Source organism: Ceratotherium simum, chromosome 27, assembly GCF_057802395.1.
Source record: "Ceratotherium simum simum isolate JZ-2026a chromosome 27, ASM5780239v1, whole genome shotgun sequence".
Taxonomy (NCBI): domain Eukaryota; kingdom Metazoa; phylum Chordata; class Mammalia; order Perissodactyla; family Rhinocerotidae; genus Ceratotherium; species Ceratotherium simum.
Window position 1 is genome coordinate 19,175,745 of NC_141926.1, and position 24,212 is coordinate 19,199,956.

General features: G+C 38.2%; 1 protein-coding gene across 3 annotated transcripts in view; it reads left to right on the forward strand.

The window, feature by feature from the left end:
* Positions 1 to 24,212, forward strand: part of APP (amyloid beta precursor protein) — a 264,561-nt gene that overhangs the window by 144,492 nt on the left and 95,857 nt on the right. The window contains exons 6-8 of one of the 3 annotated variants that reach the window (XM_004429513.3): positions 1,196 to 1,398; positions 17,531 to 17,698; positions 20,311 to 20,367. In XM_004429513.3, coding sequence (XP_004429570.1) covers positions 1,196 to 1,398; positions 17,531 to 17,698; positions 20,311 to 20,367 — 428 coding nt within the window. The remainder of the gene's footprint in view (positions 1 to 1,195; positions 1,399 to 17,530; positions 17,699 to 20,310; positions 20,368 to 24,212) is intronic. The other 2 variants (XM_004429515.3, XM_087418186.1) reach the window with 2 other exon arrangements.

A 24,212-nucleotide genomic window follows, 5' to 3' on the forward strand; every position in this document is an offset into this window, starting at 1 on the left:
TTCTGATCCCCTTCCCAATTATACTGTGACCCACTGGCTGTCTGTTACCGTTATTCTCAGTATTGCATATTGCAGTGGTTCTCAGCATATTGTCCCCTGACCATCAGCATTGGCATTATCTGGGAACTTGTTAGAAATACACATTCTCAGGTCCCATCCCAGACGCACTGATTCATAAACTCTGGGGGTGGTGCTGGTGATCTGTGTTTTAATAAGCCTTCCAGGTGATTCTGATACTCGCTGAAATTTGAGAACCACTGAAATACCTGATATTCTACAAAGCTCACACAATTAGCAAGAGTAGGGAGCTCAACTGTATAGTTTCATAGGCATCTGTGGCCATTGGATGTTACAGATTTATTTAAGCCAATTTCTTCTCCCCCGTTTCCAATTTAAACTTTCAATAACAACGTTTGAACCAATTTCCACTTATTCTTATTGAATATGTACTATGCAGATACTGTGTGGTATTTTCATATATGTTATGAGAAGTCATCCCTATAATACAATAAACTCCATTTTGGTATCTTCCCCTCCCCACCTGTTTAATGGATTTTATGTTTTAGAGTAGTTTTAGCTTTACAAAAAATTTGAGCGAGACGTACAGAGAGCTCCCCCTACCCCCTCTCTGCCCACCCTCTCCCCGTTTCCTCTATTGTTAACATTTTGCATTAGTGTGGTACATTTGATCCAGTATTGATATATTATTTTTAACTAAAGTTCATAGTTTACGTTAGAGTTCACTTTTTGTGTTTTATAGTTCTGTTGCTTGTGGCAAATGCATGGTATTGTGTATCCACTGTTACAGTGTCTTAGAGTAATTTCACTGCCTTAAAAATCCCCTGTGCTCTGCCTGTTCATCCCTTCCTTCCTCACCCTGAACCCCTACCAACCACTGATCTTTTCGTGGTCTCCGTAATTTTGCCTTTTCCAGGATGCCATGTAGTTAGAATCACGGTATCCTCTTTTTGCAACTGCTTAAACTAAGAAGAGTTGTGCCCAAGGGTAAAAAGTCGCAGCCCTACTGAGCTGAGATCCATACTTTGATCTGCTGGCTTCAAGCCTTGTGTGTTTTTAATTCAAGGCCACGTTCTCTCTCAAATTTCAAAAATTCCTTGCCGTTGATTTTTTTTTTTTTCCCTTTCCTGAAATTTGTTTAAATGACCATTACTGTTATTTCTGTTTCCTGCTCCAGCGAAGACAAAGTAGTGGAAGTAACAGAGGAAGAGGAAGTGGCTGATGTTGAGGAAGAAGAAACTGAAGGTGACGAGGACGATGAGGATGGTGACGAGGCAGAGGAAGAGGCTGAGGAACCCTATGAAGAGGCCACAGAGAGAACCACCAGCATTGCCACGACCACAACCACCACCACAGAGTCTGTGGAAGAGGTGGTCCGAGGTAACCCACTGTTTCCTTGGATTTTCTTTCTCAGGGAAAAGGAAAACATCTTACCAGAGTTTGAAATTTCTGTCCAGCCTACCAGCACTGCCTTCCCTAACCAAAAGTAAAAATTCAAAATAATAAGTCTTCTCCTGCTTGTTCAACTCTTTGGTTTAACAAACTGTCCAACAATTCATTTCAAATCGTGTGAAATCCTGATTATACAGTCTGTTCTCTATGTTGTGTATGCTTCTGGCAAACCCCAACTTGTTCTGTAAAACTCCACCTAACCAGATGCCATGTCGTTGGACAACGGCCAAGTTAGGTGACCTCTTTGGTATCCGACCCCCCGGCCGTGGGTGTTTATTACACTGCATTGTCTGTTGTCTCTTTCACTACCTCGACTATGACTTCCTTGAGGCAAGGACAGGATTTTACTTAATGTCATTCAGAGTGCCTGGCTTATAGAAAGTTTTCAATAAATCTTAGTTGAGTGAGTAGTTGCAATTAGATTTTATTAAAGAAGAAGAAGGATATTTGATGAGTTATCGTGTTATTTTTTGAGTGAAATTTACCTTGGATGATTTGTATTGTCTTTACATTATTTTATTGGGGGAAGTGACAGTGCCTTCTTTGAGAGGTAGATGTAGGGTTGACATCTTAAGACTTTCTTTTTCTGTTTAATTAATGCTCCTGTTGAGAATGTTGTGAACTAAAAGACTTTCTTTTTGTCTCCATGAGATAGACGCAAGCATTCAGTTGACATTACACAACCAAATGTTATTACAGCAAGTGAATTGTTGGGTTGCCTTTCTTAAAGGGTATGCATTTGTTCTGCAAATAGTAAAAGATAGTCCTAGAATTAGATTGAATGAATATGGATGGAATTATTGAGTTTTAATATGTTGCAAATACTTTTAAAGCCTATCCACAAATGTTACAACATTGTAAGTCGTCTTCTCACTTTTTATTAAGGTAAAATGATATCAGCTTATTGTTAAATTGGAGCTGGAAGTGGGTCTACTTTTTCTGCCTCAAGTAGATTCCTAATGATCACTGTAGTATCTTATTCCCTTCATTGCATTTTTTTATAACTTTATTGCAGTATAATTTACATAGAAAATTCACTCATTTTAAGTGAATAAGTATGTAATTCAGTGGCTTTAATAAATATACCAAATTGTGCAACCACCACCATAATCCAATCTAAGAGCATTTTCATCATCCTAGTAAGATCCCTTCATACCCATTCACAGTTAATCCCTGTTCTCACCGGCAGCCCCAAGCAACAACTAATCTACTTTGTGTGGCTACAGATTTGCCTTTTCTGGACATTTAATATAAGTGGGACAACTGGTCTTTTGTATCGAGCTTTTTTCACTTAACATAATGTTTCTTTAACTTGAAGCTTTTAATACTGACATTATTCTGAATTGAACACTCCGAGTTAGCTTAAAATCCATTGAAGGCATCATTTATTCTTTTTAAAAAGAATATGTAGTACAAGATGGATTAACTTCATCATTCCCTACTTAATGACAACTTCTTATTCAGTTTAGCGCATTAGTCCTTATGTAAGTAGATACACATTTAAGTAAATGCACATTTTGTTTGAGCCACTGTTTTTCAAATATCCAAGGCATGCTTTCCTAGGGTGTTCTTCCTGTGCCTCTTAGGACCGTCTCTGGCAGACCTGGCTAAGTGAACTGTTAGCTTCCATGTTCCTAGCAGGAAAGACAGATTTTTCAGGGCTTCTCTTGAAACCTAAAAGATGTGTGACTACAAATGACAGCAGCTAGTATTCTGCGGGGGGACTGAAGCTCTTGTGATCTCTGTCAAGATAGCTATTTACATAGTCATTACTGTCCGCTTATTCAACATGAGTTTTTGGACCATCTGTTTGGTTCAAGCCATTTTGCTAGGCTCAGTGGATCATATGATGAGAACACACAGGATAGCTGACCCTCATGGATATTAAAATCTAGTAGGAAGTCAAAGACGTACAAAGTCATCTGTGCTGTAAAAACTACAAGCTCAGAGCCTCCTTCAGAGAGTAAGAGATTGATCAGAGAAGGGTCTGGAGGAGATGGCATTTAACTAGGAGTGGAAGGGCTGGTGGTGGGGGCTACCAGTGGATTCTGGTGTAGTGTACTTCAGTGTCAGTCGGGAGAGCAAAACAAATTTGGTGCCATGGGAAGGTACATGTCATGTCTCAGAGACAGAATCAGTCCGATTTAAACTAGAGCAAATGTCTTACATAAGAGAGTTACAGGAAATTCGGTTGGTACTAAAATGTGGAGACCTTCAAGGCCAGGCTGGCAAGTATGGGCGTAGCTGAGACTCATCAATTCAGGAGCTACCATGTGCTGAGGATTTTTCTGGTAGAAACAATGAAGAGATTTGGTTTGGATGTTGAGGAAACGGAGTGACATAACTTAGGCAGTACAATGAGAGAATGCCACATAAACTCATGCCCATATTCCAGACCAAGACAGAATTCTCGTGAGATAATATTGTCTTGTTATGTTCTGAACAAGTCCAGCTCTTTTTGCTTTAGTTTTTCTCTAAATGTAGCATGAACATAGAGGAACACATATGTTATAGTATTTTCTGTAGAAAGACAAAGGCAATTAAAAGAGAATTTTTTAAAAATCTAGGCTAGAGATAAGAAAAAGAATCTCGCCTTAAAAGATAAGTTAATAATGTTGATGGGAAGAAGAGCAATAAAAATGACCTTCTAAAAGCAAATACTGGGGCCGGCCCCGTGGCGTAGTGGTTAAGTGCACGCGCTCCTCTGCTGGCAGCCTGGGTTCGGATCCTGGGCGCGCACTGACACACCGCTTGTCAGGCCATGCTGTGGCAGCGTCCCATATAAAGTGGAGGAAAATCGGCAGGGATGTTAGCTCAGGGCCAGTCTTCCCTCAGCAAAAAGAGGAAGATTGGCGTGGATGTTAGCTCAGGGCTGATCTTCCTCGCGTGCACACACACACACTAAATAAATAAATAAATAAATATTTAAAAGCAAATACCTGGTCATTTAGAGGTACTGAAAATGCCAGAAATAGAAGAACCTTTAATGGGAACCCATCCATCCTATATTAGACTCTTGAAATGGACAAAAGCTATAATTGAGGCAAATCTTTCTGGAAAAAGAGGCCCAAGAGAAGAAACCTGATATATTGTGTCCATGTCAGAGAGTTTTCTGTATTCCCAGCTAATTCCAATAAAGAAGGAGAAGTTTTAGATGGTAACCTTAAAAGGGCCAGCTGCATAGAACCCTGTCCCTCCACGTCTTCGGTTGTAGAAGATGAGTTATGGTTCTTCCCTGATGGAGAGCAACAGCAGTGCCAGAGGTGATTGCTAACTTTGTAAAGCTCTCATTCCAAGTAGCCGGCTCCTGGGCTGAAAATGAAAATTAGAAGAGACTCGCAAAGAAGAGATATTGAAAAGAGACTTATAATCTAGTTTTCAATGTTAATGTTTCAGTGCCTGAGAGAAAATGTAATTTACAACCATACTTAATAAGAAAATTGTTTCTTCATTACCAGCATATTGTGACTAATGCAAATCCTTAATGTACTTCATAAAAAAACTCAATACTTTTGTAACCCATTAAAATTTGAAAAAAAATAGGCAGAGGGAAGAAAAATATAGTACATTTCAGCATGGTCATAAAATTTTCAGCCATTTTGTATTAGAATCAATGATATGGTAGAATGGATAGATAATGGATAGAATGATATGGATAGAATCAATGATCAACTGAAATGGAAGATGTCAGTTCTGTGTTACAGGTTCCAGAGGAGAAACATATTTGTGAGCACACTGCAACATCCATTTGGCTTTAGGATTTATTGTTTTGGGTAATTACAAAAAATTTAGATATTGATCTAGTGGAATAAGCCAATACCAATTTGAGTAAAACAGTAGTATTTTAGACACTTGCTCCTAATTTTCTGTAATTTGAAAAGGGATTACACTTCATAAACCCCAGATGTCAGAGTAATTTCTGACTCAACCGTGAATTCTAAACTCTGATTTAACATGGGTATTGTAATGAATGACATAATCTTTGATTTAATCTAGCCTCTTTGGTCCGTCCAGAGAATTGTGTTTTTTTTGCTTTGCTCATTTATTGAGCAAATATTCATTGTGCCCCTGCTGATGGCGAGGTGTGCTGCTACTATGGAAGGTGTAATGGGGACCTGGCCATTCCTGTGTTGGGCTAGAATTCTTGTGTTTTCTAGATCAGCACTCCCCTTGCTCTTTAGGGCAATGGTTTTATCTTTTTTTTTTTTTTTTGAGGAAGATTGGCCCTGAGCTAACATCTGTTGCCAATCTTCCTCCTTTTTTCCTTTTGCTTTTTTCTCCCCAAAGCCCCAGTAGATAGTTGTATGTCATAGTTGTACGTCCTTATAGTTGCTTTATAAGCAACTGTCACCACCTCAGCATGACTTGATGAGTGGTGCTTAGGTCTGTGCCCAGGATCCAGACCGGCGAACCCTGGGCTCCCGAAGCAGAGCGCGTGAACTTAACCACTACGCCACCGGGCCGGCCCCATTATTTTTTAATCCTTGTAACTATGCTATGTGGTGGAAATTTTACTTCCCCATTTAAAGCCAAGCCAACTAAGATTAGAGAAATTTTTTAAAACTTGCCCACCCTCACAAAGCTGGTAAGAGGTGAGGATTTGGACCCAGATGGGCCAGGGTATTTCTATGACACTAATGTCAAATTTTCCTTTTCCTTTTATTTCTAAATACACGCTGTTTCCATTTAACTGTGCTCCCTGGTAAATGTGTATTACTTTGCTATAGGCATATATTCATCTTATTATTATTTCACACTGAGCATTTCCTAAATTTTAGGGTTCTTATTTAAATAAAATAATGATCAAGGATTGGCAAACTGTGACCATGGACCAAATATGGCGTGTCACCTGTTTTGTAATCAAGAAGTTTTATTAGGACGCAGCCAATCCCATTTCTTTACCTATTGTCTGTGGCTGCTTTGATGCTGCAGAGGCAGAGTTGATTAGTTGCAAGAGATACCACATGGCTTGCAAAGCTGAAAATATTGACTATCTGGGCCTTTATAGAAAACTTCAGATATTGATTAGAAAAATATGAGTAAGTTTTTTATATTTCAGATAATACCATACCAAGTTAATTTCATTAAGGTAGTTTTATTATGGTTAGAGGCAGACTAGTAAAGTGTGTGAAAAAGTTTTTAATAATTTTATGGCCTTGGGCCAGTTAAATAACCTTGGTAAGTCTGTTTTTTCATGTGTGTAGTATAGATGCTGATATGATGTTGTGTGTTGGCTGTACGAATTACTTTAGATGATCCATGTTTCAGCATTTACCGTAATACCCGGCACATTGCAAGGGTTTGGTTTGTTTTGCAAGCACAGGCTGCTTGTCCAGAGGCAACTCCTGGCTCTACAACCTGCTAACTGTGTAGTATTGTATCAATCATAACCTTTAAGTCACCTTACTTCCTTCTGTAAAAATAGAGTTTAGTAATACCTACTTCATTTTAAGCATTTTGTGAGGATTAAATGAAGTAATCGGTGGGAAACACTTAGCACAGTTCTGGTAGAGAGTAAGTGCTCAGTTAACCTAAGCTGCTCTCATTGTCATGGTTATAAGCATCATTCTCATCCTCCAGAGAACTAATGTTTACTACTAATTAGGAATGCCAAAGATAAGCCAACAGACTGTCTTTTTTAATCATAAAAAGCCTAAATGAGATGTATCCATTTCTGTTGGTATAATAGAACTGATATATACAGACCTATGTTAAGAATAAAAAATAGCTTAAACTTGGTTTCTTGATTTAAATATTTTTTGTGAATATAGAATGTATATTAAAATATCTCCAGTTAAATTTCATGTCCGGCTGAAAATTGAACCAAGATAGTGTTAAATGCCACTGCATTGCAACACAGCCTTTCATTTCTTGCTGGTGTTTTGATCCTCTTGGAAGTTTATCTTTTAAATGGACAGAGGCACTAACATAGGTGGCTCCTTAAGCATCCCATATGATGATGAAGTTAAAGAGTTTGATCTAAATGTTGCTTGCCTTGAGCTAAGTGACTAAACTCAGCAGAATTAAATTATTTTTTTAATTTTTTTTTTTTTTGGAGGAAGATTAGCCATGAGCCAACATCCATGCCAATCCTCTTTTTTTTGCTGAGGAAGACTAGCCCTAGGCTAACATCTGTGCCCATCTTCCTCCACTTTATATGGGATGCCGCCACAGTGTGGCCTGCCAAGCGGTGCATTGGTGCGCACCCAGGATCCGAACCCAGGCCACCAGCAGCGGAGCGTGTGCACTTAACCGCTATGTCACGGGGCGGGCCCCCAAAATTAAATTATTGTTCTTCTCCCTCTGGTAACAATTTGCGTACCAGAAAGTATAGAATTTGATGGCTTAGTATATTCACAAAGATCTGGATTGCCACATAGAAAGTTATGTTTTTTAACTTCATTTTGCTTGAAATTACATGACTAGTAGTGCTTAGTTACTTTTCATCTTCCATTTCTACAGTTTTATTTCTGTCCAAGTGCTTTAATTCAATGTTAGAATAGCAAAAAGAATCAGCTAAAGGTATTTTAATGCAATTGTGTCTACATTTATTAAAAATAAAAAACATGTTTAATCCAACTCAATTAAAAGCCAGAAACCGGATTTTTTAAAAAAAATACTAGTCTGTCTCATTTTTCCCCCAAATCAGCTGCTGTTCAAAAAATACACAAATGCCTCAGACACAAGAATCGTGTGCATCTACACAATGCAATTAAGAAAAAAAGCAAACCTAGTAAGATAAATCCAGCAAAAGAGAGAACAGTTCATTGAAACATGCGTGTCATTTTCATGAGCACACCTCATTAGCTAATCTATATGTCTGACCCAGTAGAGGCTCAGATTTCTTCGGTAAGTAACAGAGTTGTGGATTTTAATGGAAATCTTTAGTTCCCATGTAGGAAAGTGCTCTGTGGAGTTTTTAAGCAGGGTGAATTACAACCTGAACACTTGTTTCTCTCAGCCTTGAACCGTTTTGCCCTCCTAAAAATTCTTCTTTGGTTTCCAGCCACCTCTTCTAACATGTCTGACCTTCTGTGATTCTGTTAGTCAAAAGAAGAAGAAGTCAAGGCAAGACTGCCCACATCTCATATAAAAATGATGTTCAAGGAAACTCCTCAGCCTTCAAGGCATTAGCAGCCCAAATTTAAAAAATTAAGAGACTCTCAAAATGGTAAAAGGAGCTTAAAACAGAAGAATTGTTAAAGGTGTACTCTGTTTAGTTTATAATGGTAAGACTGTTCAGCTGTTTAACTATGAGGTTGGGGTTATTTCTCTTCTTTTTCTTAAATTTATATATGCTCTTATTAATATGGAAGCGATACAGGATGTGGACAGAAATTTCATGTTGCTTGCATGTGACTTTTAAGTCCCTGATGTTTCATGATAGAAGCAAAGAAAGACCTTATTGGGAACTCTCATGGTTATATCTGTTCTGGAATTGAATAGCTTTTGTTACCCAGGATTTCTTAGGTGTTGGTGACTGCTACACAGTAGCCTCAGTCTCATGAGTGGGCAAAATTGCTAAAAGGCAACATGAATCCTTCTGGTGTTAGCTTGGGCTATGGCAGAATTTCTCAACCTCAGCATTTTTAATGTTTTGGGCTGGACAATTCTTTGTCGTGGGGACTGTACTGTTCACTGTAGGATGTTAAGCAGGATCCCTGGTCTCTACCCGCTAGATGCCAGTAGCATCCCCCCGTTGTGACAACCAAAAATGTCTCTAGTCATCATTAGATATCCCCTAGGAGGGGATAAGGGGCAGAATCTCTCTGGCTGCAAACCACTGGGCTATGACATTGGGATCTGCAAGGATGTCCAGCTTTAAATATATGAGCAAAGAAATAACCCTACAATTCTGTGTCTCATCTTAGTGTCAGCTGTAATGCTTAACTCAGAGCTTTGTTTATTGTAGGTAGCCAGTGAACATTTTATTTGAGAAGAATAAGTGAGATAAACAAAACATAATGCTGAAAGAGAGTTGATAGATACTCATTTAGTAAGATAAAAAGTTATTTGATGACATGTATAATGTAGTCTCATAGCTTATATTTAAAGACAAATCAGCGTGCAATTTTTATTTTTTTAATATTGCATATGCATTTTTGCCATGTAGGCAGTAAGAGATGGAGGAAAACTGCCTTTTTAGTTTTGTTTTTTATTCTTCTGAAAGAAATTCACTTTTTCCTGGTACACTGATATAAAACAGCAGATGGTGGTTAGCATCCGTGTAGCAACCAGGGACACTGATGTTCTCAGCTGGAGGCTGCCCAGTCTTCCCTGCTGGGTACCGTGACAAGAGACCAGTTAACATGATGAGGTAGACACACTCGGTCTCCCCAGAAAAGGAGATGGAACAGCAGGACCATCATTCCAACCCCTGACTCTCACATCTAGAAGCATCCTTTTTTTTGGCAATAACAGAAACGCCATGTAATTCTTTCTTCATGGGGAAGTGGTACAAAGAAAGTAAATTTCAAGTCCAATGATCTTTCTTCAATTGTATGTCAGGGTTCTTCATTATCTTTCCCAGTAAAAATAAAAGCTTTGATATTTCTAATGTTCTGGCATGTTATAAGAACAGTATCACTTAAATTCAGATTTCTGAGAAGTCTGAGTTTTATAGACTTAAGGATGAGTATTGGATTTAAGGCAGAAGTATTGAAGCAGCTTTAATGTTGCTTAAGACAGAACTTCAGAGTAAAAGAAATACGTATAGATAATTTCTTAGAATTAATTTTATGAGGTATGTAAATTTGAATCTTACGACTGTAGTAAAATACGTTTTATCCCTCATTTCGCAAAAATATGTGCAGTTTTAATAAGCCTATGCAACTTTTGACTAACCCTTTTCCTCTTGTCCTTTTGGAAAGTGATTGAATCTTATATATCTACTTTTGACATTTCAACTGTACTTGAAAGATATAGTTGAAAAAAATTTTTTTAAAAATATGGTTGATCACGGTGCTTCTCAAACATTCATGTCCATCCGTTCAAGTTACCCCCAAGGTGCTTGCTAAACACAGATTCTGAGACAGTATGCCTGGAGTGGGTCCTGAGTCCCACGTGATGTTGGCCTTACTGGTCCACGGACTGCACTTTGAGGAGTCGTCTCTAGTAGCATTTCATGTCCCCCGCTACTGTGCAAATTTAGGAGATTGAGACAGGGAGTAAGAAACTGAAAGGGAAAACCATCCTTATCTGTGGTGGTGCTGTTCTAAATACATTATCAAATGTCACCAAGTGTGAAAGAATCCTGATATGTCTACTCAGTGAATAATTTTGTAAAAATTCAACTCTCAAGACCATGCAAATTAGAAAACTCTTAAAATTTCCCATATATAATTGTTCCTAGTTTCACCTGTGCCCCTGTTTTCTCTCATTGGTGTGGTGTAGCTAACTCCTGTTAGCCTGTGAAAGCTGACTATTAAAGTATTGAGTAAATTTGTGATCCACAACCATTGGAAGCTTGAAATACCATGGTGAGAGTATTTACACCAAGGAAATTGCCGAACACTATAAATCAGAGTGTTTTATTTTTTGTCTTTCTGGAGACAACCAGTTTCCCAGCACACCCTGCCTCTCAGTCAGTAAGAAAAATTACTTCTCTTATTTCCAACAAAGGACGTGACATCTTGGCTTATTCAGAGTTGAGAGCCTCTTGTAATATTGTGTTGTGCCTCAGACTAACCACACAGCTTAGTGAAAAACAAGTTTATTTCCATAACCAACAGGAAACAAAGGCATCAGGAAAAGTCATAGTGGTGCCCTTTTGTGAATGCTTGCCAACACCGCCAACACAAGAGTACTGATGAGTCTAAATACTTTACAGTTAGATCTGCTTCAGGTGGCATTTTATAAATAATCTTCCATCATGGAGAGATGTGAGAATGGGGTCAGGTATAATTGGAATGACAGATGTATTGGATAGCCGTAGAGAATCAACACAATTCAGTAAAGGGCTAGCCAACTGCAGATATCTTCTAGAGACTTCCGTGACAAATTAGCACCCGTCATTTCGTACTGAGTCAGTTATTTCATTACCGTGCACAGCTGTTCTCATCATTTGTTTATATACTTCAACCCATATTTGGGGCTTAAGTGAGATTTGTCGTAAGACTTCAGTTCAAGCTTGCTTGCCTTTTTACATACCTCTATTTAGTAAAGTATGATTACTAGGGAGTAAATATCTGATCGTTTATTGCCCTGATCAGAGTAATTTTCTATTAGACATGTTGTTTGATGACTACTTGTTAATATTTGCAAGCACGTTATAAATTCTCTCTTCCTTTAAAAGTACGTGAATCTATTGTGAAAAATACATTCTTAAAACATAACATTTTCTAGTATTTTGACTTTTTAAAATTTTCATCTATAGGAATCACAAGTTTGTCTACTTATTCTTCAACAGAATATAAGATCAATTCTATAACTCAGGCTCATCAAGCTTCACTCTGTACAGTAGTAATATTTAGAATTGCAGCAATAACTTAATCAGGCTGAAAAGTAAAGTTATTATAAACTGCATTGATGTCAGCCATTTTCACTATTAATGGATTAAATGATGAGGCAGATAAATCAAACAATTATTTGAAATACTGAAGATAAGCATATTTAGTAGATTTCAATATTTCTGTCTTTGTTTTTATTTTATTTTACTGTTAACATTAAACAGGTAGTTTATCACAAGGTCAAACTGTATCTGTCTTCTTACATTTGCCCTTTCTACTCTACTTTAAAATTGCAAGATATGTAATTTTTAACTCAAGGTAAGTAAATATATTTGTACTATGTGTGAACTTTAATTGAGCATATATTCTTGCAGCATATGGAGAAATTATGCTATGTGGGGTTTTTTGTTTATTTTTTACAAAATCAGTATAGACGCTTCCTAGCTTTCTATAAAGAACTCTCTAGTTTGATAATTTAGTTTGATTATTCAAGTGATTGCTTCCTCAAAATTTGTAAGTTTAAAATTTATACATTCCACAAGTACAAGGTTTTATTTTACATATGTTCCTATAGGCTGAGAATAATTGAAATTCAATTATTAAAAATGAAATCGTGATAAAAAGCTTCACATTATTCTAAAATTATTCTTTAGTGCTTGATTTAAAGCTAATTATTTGCTAATCTGTTAACTTTGCTTTTTAAGAAGACATTATAATTATCATTCTTTTGAAAGTGGGGATTTCCTCTCCATCCTGCTTGCCACTTTCACAGCTGTCTTCATGCTTAGTTTTTTTTTAAAGTGTAAAATTAGCTTTCTAACTTTGATCGTCCACAAAAAATTTGTTCCAATTTGACATCTATTCAGAGTTAATTTTTAGTGGTTAAGCATTATTTTTGGAACAGTGAATTGCATAATTTTTATATAATGTAGGCATCTCTAGCTTTGCTTCTATATTATATTTGTATAATATTGATTTTTAGAAAATGGAATTTCGTGTTAAAACCAGCAGAAGTCTCAGCAAGGGCCTACCTTCCAAGAATATAAAATGCGTAAAGCTTGTTTTTAGGCACATAAACTCTTTGATACTCCTTTATTACACTAGCATTTCAGTTTATTAAATGGTCTTTTGTCTTGAAGGGTGAATAGAGTTGTTATAAAAGAAGAGATAAGCCTTTCCAGCCAGCAGAATTCAGCTAGATGAATATTAGGAAACCTATTTGTGATCTTAAAAGTTTAAGAATTAAATATGAATAAACAAAGATTAGCATTCCTTGGATGTCCATGTAAGCCTGTGCCTATGTTTCTCTCTAATTTTAAATATTGTCTAAACATGTTTAAACATGGGAGAGATATCCCTGCTTCTATTATTCTGGGCAGATTTTCTCCTTTGGTATTATTATTATATGTAACATTTACTTTCAATAGAAACGAAAGTGGATTGGAATTCAAAAAATAGATTTAGCAAATGATTTTAAAATATTAATCTTTTCATATATTATTTTAGTTTTTTAGAAGAGCATGAAGATGAGAAAGAATGCAGTTTTAATTTTCAGATGAATTCTGTTTGGGGTTACAGTTATATAAGGTCTAATTTTACTTGCTCTATATTTAGTGGGTGATATTGTAAATAATTTTCCACTGGATGATTATAGTAATTAGTATGAAACACATTTTTCACTGAACTTTTTTAGTGATTTCCATAGATGAGGAAGGAATTTTTCTATTCAGAAAAATAATAATGTAAACGTAAGCATTTAAAATGTTTCTTGAGATTTCTTTTTCACTGAATCTAATCCTATTTCAAGACTCAATGCTTTAAAAACTCCTCTGCTTTGTTAGAATCTTGATTGAATAGATTTCCTGGTAATTTCTCACTGCCAGAAGCAAATTTATAGGAAATTTTCTCAAACTGAGATTTGTAGCCCTTTGGGTAAATTACTCTGAAACGGCAAGAGATTCAAGGAAATAGACAAGGTTAGAATTCTAAGGCAAACTGAACTACCAACGTTTGTCTTATATGTTTTTTAATGTGGGATTTTTTTTTTTTTTCATTTTTTGGAGATACTTATAGATTCACATGCAGTGAAAGAATTAATACAAAGATATCCTGGATAGTTTTCACCCAGTTTTCCCCATCTATAGCACAATATCACAACTATGAAGCCGACATTGATCATTTAACACTTTTTCAGCCCAAGTCTGAGCCCCTTCTCCTTTCATCTCCTTTATACTTATTAATACCCTGCACAGAAGCATTAGCATAAACACTTTCCCAGTGGTGACCCCGTACCCACCCGCAACCTCCCCCAGACTAAGCAAAGGTTCTCTTTTCAACCACATGGACAATTTTTCTGGAATGATGAAGGGAGAAATGGTCAGAGAGATCAAACACTCGTGCACCCTACAGTAGAGTAGCAAAATAGTTGTGAGTAAGATGAAAAACGATCCAGTCCACTCAGAGTCCTTTCTGAAATGAGCTTTCTTGCTCTAAGTGGCTGATGTTCTAGTCACAGGCAGAAGGAAAGTGATGAGAAATGCCAGGTTGATGGTTGATCAGCAGTGCTGATAATTGGAGGGATTATAATGAGATGCCAATTCCTGTCTGTTCCAGCTTGCTACGGGGCAGCTGGGATGCACTCCTCCATGTCAACAAATCAGAACCAGCTGGACAGGGTGATTATCTTTGAGAGGTTCCAAAGTGACAGACATACATTGTCACTCCTGTTCTTCTAGGCTCAGATATGTCTGTTCCTTGATACATATGTATTTGGCATTGAATTATCATACACTATTATACCAACTCTGACCACGTTATCTCAAATATCCTTTTGTATGTGAGTACCCTGGGATTTGATCATTGTTCCTCATTCTGTCTGCATACACCAAAGTCATGAAATTGTTTGGGGCCATTCAGTGTCAGGAGTGCAGCAGCCCTGATAATGTCAGGAGAGAGAACAAAACACATCCAAATGGAGATTATGTCGCTCTTGTCTTTGCCTTTTCAGATTGATGGGTCAAGACTCTTATAACTGGAGAGTCGAACAAGAGTTATGGGCTCATCATCTAGTTCTTTCTATTTACTTAGCTGACATATAAATGGATTTTGAGTCCTGAATGCTTTTTCTTATCGATGGGGCCTCTAAAAATTTAGTTGTAACAAAGGGTTTCATAGCCATTTAGAATGAGACAGAAGAAAAATACAGTGAATAAAGCTTTTTAAAAAAAGAATGTGCCATTATGTTTCACTCTTGGTATAGGAAAACAACAACATATTGTAATGCCATTTGAGTTCTGGACTGGGAGGTTTTGCCTTTATCAGAAGTAAGAAACTGTCACTAGGTCACACACAAGGGCGAATATCTATCATGGATAACCTCCTTTGATGGTCATTCTTTCATCCCATTACTTAACCTGCACCCACCTGAAATTCTACTACTTTATTGAGTACATAGGAGATATCATAAAGGCATGTTTCCTGCCCATGCATAGCTGGGATGTATACCAAAGAGCCTGTGGCAGACAAGTATCAGAAGACACGTATTTGGTGCTCTAAGGGGTATAAAATGTGAGGATCAGCATGAACTGTTGAGGCATGGTGAGTTTTGTTGCCCATGCTCCTGTGACTTAGGGTCGTGCCATGGGGTGAGGCACTCTGTGCCTCCCTTGGTAGCAGTGGCTACTTGTAACTCCAGTCCAACTCCAGCCACAGTGTAGGCTCAGAAGACACCATTGCTTTGTAGTCTTGTTGGAAATAGTACAGCCCAAGGAGGAGATTAATGCTGAGTATTATCATGTCTTAGAAACAAGAAAGAGCACATCACATGAGCACAGTTCAAAAATTGGTGAGGGAGATACAGAGAAGGAGGGAAAAGCCAACCTATAGGTGTTTATTACAACTGAAGATGAGATCCAGGAGTGGAGACCACTGATGGCTGTTGTTGGACAGGACCCCACATCTGGGGCTTTTCGTTCTGCAGCCCAGAAGCTGCTTCGTCAGTAACTCACAGGTAATCATACCCCTCAAAACTAACTTACTCTTTATAAGTTAGAGTGCTAGTCCTTTAATTTGGGGCAATAAATCATTGCCAAGTACGTGGATACTTGTGTCAACAAGTTGGCAGACTTTCCTTGTATAGGATAATTCTATGCAGAAAGCTGACTAAAAACACATTGTGGCTTGGCAAGTGTGGACTTTTCAAAGCAACTGTCCTGAATGAGATGACCTTAATGATGGGTGACACTGAGCCTGATGCTTCTGGAGCCAGATGTTTCCATCTGAAAACCATCTAAAGAGAGCCCAAATCATCTTAGACATCTGTTACACAGGGCATTTCTCCTGCAGAGGGTTCAACACTCATTGTCTGGGCTCAATGCTGACTGTCTCTCCCTACCCTGTTAAACATCATCATGATTGCAGCAGCTTCTGGTTTTGCCATCACGTCTTTGCCTCAGTTGGAAAGAGCAATGAGTGGTGTGTATAGAGAAGTAATACAGTAATTCACTTTTACGTCAACATTGTGGATCTTTGTCTTTGAGTGATTGATTAGCATCAGTGTGTTGAATATTCCTAATTTGGAAGCTGTGTGATTTGCATGGTTTTCATCTGTTAGAAGAAGGGTGCTTTCCCCTGGCATGTTGGTAAAACTAAGAATGAGCAAGACATCTGTGTGTGCTAAGGCATCTCTATAAGCCTAGGTAAGGCAAGGCACAAACCCAAAGGGAGAATTGTTTTACTTCTAACAAAAATGGAATATACGTGGGAGGTAGAGTCCTTATTCTAATCACGGTGACTTTACAAATGGAATCGGACAGGTACACTGAGTCAGTCAGGGATTCTGAAACTGATCTTGGGGAGGGTGGCAAAGCATATTGACAGGTAAGATGTGTGTTAATGTAAAACAATGCATGGTATGTATTAACAAATTAGAGTGGGTTAACTATGTTTTATTGTTTGGGACATTATTATCCAGGAGATAGATAAATATGCTATCAAAAACTGTCTTTAATTAGAGTTCATGTAATCAACTGTAAGGCACTTTTGCAGATATTATGTATGTTTTCTAATATAGTCAGTGGACAGCCTGGCTCTCTCTGAAAACTGGATCACGTTCAGACTATGTGTAATTATTTTATACTTCAAGTCTAGGCAGTTGTTTATTAAGGAAAATAATTAAATGTTTGTGAGAGGTTAAATTTTTGACATCATAACCAGACACAATCCTTTTACCTTTAAAGTTGATTTGAAGTTATTTTAAAAGAAGCTTATTTTTTATAGTGAAGAAATGTTTTGATGTGCAGACACCTTGAGGCATCTAATATTAATCTAACAGCAGCTAAAGGATCTGTTCAACTCTAGCTGGAATCCTTTTATTACTACTGAGAGCTACATTCATTAAACCAGATGAGAACGCACTGCTTTGTTTCAGAGGTCATTCTAAACTCCTGGTAGGTAATTAAATTGCTCAGTAAATGTTTGGCAGATGCTGCTAATAAACCCACCCAAGTTACCACTGGAAGGACTAATGCGTAAGAAAAGTAAACATGTGTACATGAACAGCGAGCTGGTGCCTTCTCATGCTAAATGTGGTTCCCCACGTCTCCTCTGATTAGAGGTGTGCTCTGAACAAGCCGAGACGGGGCCATGCCGAGCAATGATCTCCCGCTGGTACTTTGATGTGACTGAAGGGAAGTGCGCCCCGTTCTTTTACGGCGGATGTGGCGGCAACCGAAACAACTTTGACACGGAGGAGTACTGCATGGCCGTGTGTGGCAGCGTCAGTAAGTGGACCTTCCTCCAGCCTGGCCACCTTTCGTCTTTCTCGCCACTGACTCTGCTCTTTGTAACAGATTGGTTTTCCTGGTTCTTGGGAACGGGTCTGTTGCTACCACTAACCACATTTCTGTCAATTTCTCTAATTGCCCGGCGTCTGCTCCAGTATGTTCAGCCATGAGCACACATCTCCGTCTGTCTCTAATAAAGCATGGCCGTGGATGTGTTCTTTACTAGCTGTGATGCATACGTCTTGCAATCTCTAGGGGTTTCTGAGTGCTTCTCCTTAAACCAAGCTGGAGTTGCTGCTTTGTCTTCTCAGCTGTTTCTGCAAATGTGTTCTTATGTGTTTGTCCGTGTACGTGTGTGTTCGGGTCTGTGCATGTGCACTACACGTGCAAATAAGGTTGACCACTGGAAGCCTGGCTGATGAAGCTTTGGTTGCATTGGCAAGGCGTGTTGCTGTGATGGGTACTTTTATTTCATAACATGTGACTTTTACTGTGGTGGCAAGGAATGTCATTGAATTGAGCACATGCACTTCAAATGCCGGAGAGTAGAAATGACCCCGTGACCCCTGAGCTCACACATAGACATTTGCAATGTCAAGTTTTTGTGTCTTCTCTTGGAAATAGATAGAAGAAAACCCTTGACTTAACATTAGAAACCTTTGATGATGTAAGCCTCAGGGAATATCATTCTCAAAGCCGTTTCTCTTGAACTTGAAGCTTTTCCTAACTCTGGGGGATAAATCAATGAAGTCACGATGACCTAAATGCGAGCTGAAACTTTTTCCACAGAAGTAGTTCTCAAGAGATAATGCACAGACATATGGGACTCCTGTTCTTCTTCACAGCCTTCCACATTAAATTCCCAATTTTATTTTATTTTATTGTTCATGAGTAGGAAGTTTGAACTGCTCAAATAATTACTCAACTTGATAAAGATAAAACAATAATTGTGCGTTTCTTTTTTTTTTTTTTTTTGTGAGGGAGATCAGCCCTGAGCTAACATCCGTGCTAATCCTCCTCTTTTTGCTGAGGAAGACTGGCTCTGAGCTAACATCTATTGCCAATCCTCCTCCTTTTTTTCCATTTTTCTCCCCAAAGCCCCAGTAGATAGTTGTATGTCATAGCTGCACATCCTTCTAGTTGCTGTATGTGGGACGCGGCCTCAGCATGGCCGGAGAGGCGGTGCATTGGTGCGCGCCCGGGATCTGAACCCGGGCCACCAGCAGCAGAGCGCACGCACTTAACCACTAAGCCACGGGGCCAGCCCCTGTGCGTTTCTTTTTGGAGAGACTCCTGCCTTTTCTCCCTTGTTCTTATGAGAGTGGCAGACACCATTTCCTGCCTGGGATTCCTAGGAATTATATAAATTGTTTTCCGGTGTGATCATAGGATTACGCTAGACAACAGAAGGACCTGCACCATTAAGACCTTCTATTGTGAAGCCCAGTATCTTAAGTGGAATCTAATGGAAACGTTCCTGTTGGTCTCTTGTGTAAGAGATGACTCCTCTTCTAGCCTGTGTGAGAACAGGTGTAGGAACTGGTAACCCCAAGGGCTTCTTTTCTGGCTCTGATTGGATGATTGCAGAGTCTAGCTCAAAAGACTCCTTTCTTAAATTTCAAACAAAGAAGTTAATTAGGTCAGGTAACATGGAACACAATGGGGATTCTGTTTCCTGGAGCCTCTTGAACAAAGGGCTTTTGTTACAGTGACTCTAACTGGTTTAGCTGCTGGGGGAGATTTCCTGGCAGATTTTCAATTTTTTTCTCCCTTTCCCTGAGGAGGATTTATTTTTTGGAATATAGATATGTATACGTGTATTGTATATGTGTGTGTGTATATAATAAAAGAGGGTTTTTAAAAACTATTGGCAGTGATGAATTTGCCTCAAGAATTAGAAATTACCGCCTCCCCCCCCCCCCAAACCCCTAGTACCACCCCCTACACACTCCCTCTCCATTTGATTAGTTTGATTTGACTTGAGCAGGGATTGAGAGCTGTGGGCATCACAGGTCAGATGGAGCCTCTGGGGGTGCTCCCAGTGGCACACACTTTGCTGAGAGATTTGCAAAAGGTAGATACTCCCAACAAAGGTGTAATTGACAAGTTGGGTTGTACTTATTTTCAGGGGAGGTGGGTTACAGAATAATGTATCAAGAAAGCAAATATGAGAGGCTGAAAGTCAGTTAGAATAGTGGACAGATGTAAGTGGAGAGTAAATCTTCAACAAATAGCCAGAGCCAGGAGCCGGAGGCTGCCCTATGAAAGGGTGAAACGAATAGAGATGCCGTGAAGAATGGATCGATGGGCATTGGTGATGCTTGGCACCAAGGAGGGAAAATGGGAGCAAGAAATCCTTCAACAGCGTACTTTGATGTACTACCAGAGACAATATCCAGCATTCTAAGATGTCATTGTGGAAATATGTTTATATGTTCACTTTGGTTCCATGCTGCAGCCCAATCTCAAGATAGTTGTTTGGTTTTTGTTTTTAATTCAATCTTTTTGTTTTTGTTTTTTTCCTTTGGTCAGTAGAATCGTGTAAGTTTCAGCCATCATTCTCATGTTTCTCTTTTTGTTTTTAGTCATGTCTCTTATTTTCTCCATAGTGGCCCAAAGTTTACTCAAGACTACCCAGGAACCTCTTCCCCCAGATCCTGTTAAACGTATGTTGTAATTCACTTGAGGGGGGGGAGGAGTACATTGCATGGCTGGATTATAAGTCCAGTACCATCACCTGCTTTGCATGGTTTTGTGTTTCTTGAACACCTGTCTTTTAATAAAATGTTTATTTTCATTGCCTTACTTGTTATAATGTCCAATTTGGCCAGATAACTTCAGATGTCAAGCTAAGAGCATTGATTAAGCTTCTTCTATTTCTGATCAGGTTTTTTTTTTTATGTAGTATGGTTCTGTAAAATACTGTATATAAACATTAGTATTGTATTTTATTTGGCATCACTATTTTATTTCCTAAAGCTAGCAAAATGCCACGATTTAACAAGAAGCCATGCATGTAAGTGACTTGTTTCCCAGAAAAATATTCAATATGTGTGCATTGTACTAACTACAGGGTCTGATGCGGATGCACAGGCTTCAATTATGTGTGTCGTAAGACAACTGTTATGCTTTAGGAAGTGAAAGGTCACTTTTAAAATTAAGGTCTACCTCTTCCTCCTCTCCCTGAATGCACACTAGTGGGGCAGAGGTGCCCAACTTCTGATTTTATCATTAAGACATAGAGAAAGAGCTTCCTGTAAAGAAATGTTATATCAACCTACCTTACAGTGTCTGAGCTTTGTGATGATTTCAATAGGCGTGTCAGTCTAGGTTGGTTGAAAAATGTGGTGTCCAGCACACCAATACTCATTTTTAAATTTGGATTATAAGCAGAAATAGATTTATCCAGCATTAGGTTAGAGATCATGTGTGATATTGATGCTTGTGGTTGCTGAAAGAGGAGACACAGTTTCAGTTGTAGCTTAGATATAATGAAAATTAGCGTTTATCTATATTATTCTGAAAAATATCTAGTCTTAAAATTGATGAAACCAATTACATATTTTTTAAAAAGATAAATTATAGTTGGAGAATTATGTAATTTACAAAAGATTTCATCATAAACCATAAAATTTTTTAATGGCCTCTGTATGATTCAAATTCATTAAAAATTACATACAACATTTGAAAGATATGGTTTTTACCACAATAAACATATTTTCTGTGATTGTGAACAAATTTTTTTCTAAGAAATTGAAAGTATGGCAAATGGGCAGACAGAAGTACTAGGAAAAACTCTAGATATTAGAATTGATAATACATTGATCTACATGGTGTGTTACATTTTATCAGGCATTTTCACAGATCATTTATTTTTCTCGGGAATATGTTGTGGGCATTTTCCTCATTTCCTTTGTGCATATGAGAAAAGGAAGCTTAAAGAGCCTAGTGACTTGTCCTCAGCCATCAAACGTGGCAGGACCAGATTTGAAACCTAAATGATATTGCGGCTGTGCTCCACACTCCAAATGGCCAAGTATTTGGTTCTGACATTGAGGTTAGAAAAATTATATTTGAGGTTTAGAAGTACATTGTAAAAATATAGAAAATAGTGAAAAGCGGATGTAGAATATTAAAAACATTTGTTCCCAAATACCATGAATATAGCATGCATCCATAAATTAAATCTTTCCCCTCCTTTTACAAAACAGTAATTATTTTTACTTGGTTTCATTTCATTTTAGTATACAAAGGGATTTTTAAAAATTTTTATTAATTAATGGAAATGAACATCATCGTTTATTTTCATGAAGTACTTGCATCCTCAACTCTTCCAAACAGACGTTGAAAATCGCTAGTCATTTTCTCTTTCCCAGTAATTTTCTCCATCTACTTGTAGTGTGCTTGGAATCCTGACACCTTTCCATTCTAGAATGGTGAGGTGATTTTGCCAGCTATATTTTCTTGTCTACCTAGAGAGACTATTCGATCACGGCAAGTGAAGGGTTTTGCAGTGCTAATACAAACAGACTGGAGAAAGCATATAATTTCTAGTTATTTATAGCCTGTGCGCTATGCTATCTTATTTATAGCAAAGCTGCACATTTGAATTGAAAAAAGCCTTGGTCATCTGGAGGTCAAGTGCAGATCGCAGACTGGAGTTGGAGAAAATGAGCCAGACTAGAAAGGTGAGCAAGCCCGTTTGATTTGGCAACTTGTGCTTGCACTTGGCCCCTCCACCAACCTAGGTAACCAACCTGGGGCTAGTTGCAGGATATCTCTTTTCACAAAGGTGGTTGGTTTTACCAGTTTCTCAGTCTGAGTTGCTTCTAGTCAAATAATAAATGTGAAATGAGATAGAACAAGCTCTTCAGTTAAACGGATTTAAGATTATACATATGGAGAAAATGCATCATAAATACAATAATTTTCCTGTCAAGACTTAATTATTATAATTACGCATTTCTGGATTTTAAATCTTTGTCATAAAAAAACCAATTTTGAGCATTGCAATTTTAAGGGACACTGATTTTCTTTTGGTTTTCTTGTTATCATAGATAAGAATCTAAACCACAAGTAGAAAGGATAGAGACTTGAGGCTAAGAGCTTTCATTTTACTCAAAAATTTACGGATTTGAATCCTTTGAAAAAATCCATTCCCCTTTGGGATAAGGTATCTTGTGAGACCTGAGTTCTTTCTGACATAAATTTTGTGTCTGCCCATTTGGGTTTAGGACAATACAAGAGTTTCACATTCAGTTTGCCAAGTGCAGTACTTATAAACAGCAAAATTACTATCTAAATATTTATTGATTAGCTTATGTTTCAAATATAAGAGTATGATCATTTTTTTCTTTCATCTCAAAAGGCAAACAGACCGAGTCCTTAATGGCATTTAGGAGCATCATGCCAATTTTTAGTCAGCTGACTGCACCAGGGGTGTGGCCAAAGAGAATGACAAATGACCCATCTTTTCCTCCTTCACTTGCAGTTAATTGTGGCACAAACAACATCTAAACCAAGGTCTTTCAACCTCAACAGTACTGACATTTGGGGCCAGATAATTTATTGTTGTGGGTGTTGTCATGTGCACGGAGGATGTTTAACAGCCTCCCTGGCCTCTACCCACTAGATGCCAGTAACACCACCCCAGCTGTTGTAACTAAAAATGTCTCTAGGCTTTGCCAGATGTGCCGTGAAGGGGGGAAATCACCCCTGGTTGAGAACCTCTGATCTAGACTAGTAGTTTGCCCACATCTGATTCAGAAATATAACTAAGCTGGTATAGACAGATATACTTTCCATGAACTGGAGGGCGTGCTGAGGTGTTAGAAGCCTCCAAATCTTAACATATGTTTATGCAATTGAATTTATTAGACCACTATTCTAGCTCTCAGTATTTACAAGTTAAGATAGAAGTTGCTGTTGCTCTTCTGACTGTAGTATTAGAGGTCTCATAGATTTTCTACTCTAATGTAAGCACTGCTAGAGAAGCAGAGAATAAACCAAACCAGCAAACCCCTGGGTTGGAAGTGCCTGGTTCACCTATGCACCACGCTGTCCTCTGTCTGTTTCATCTTAGTTTCATAGAATCTCAGCATATGCTAAAGAAGGACCATCTGTAGAGATGCCACATAGCCTTGCTACACAGGTTACTTGGCATCTAGGATGTACCTTGGGATCCTGTTGATGGCCTTAGGGTCTTTGCAAAGGTTTAGGTCTAGCCTCATGCAGGATTGGGGAAGGGGTAAAGATTGATTTCTAGTCACATCACAATGGCCCAGATAGAATAGACTAGATTAGTACACTTCCAGAGAATATAAAAAGAATTGGAACATATCAAATAAGGCCAAACCACCATCGCCAAGTTCTAAGGTTGTTGCCTCAGAAGCTCACAGTTTGCAAACTACATAACTCACTGTGTGGCCTCTCAATAGAATGTGCCACCTTAGCCCCAGAGTTGTCGTATCCTGTCATAATGCCAAGGCCATCTAGTCCTTGGCCAGAATTG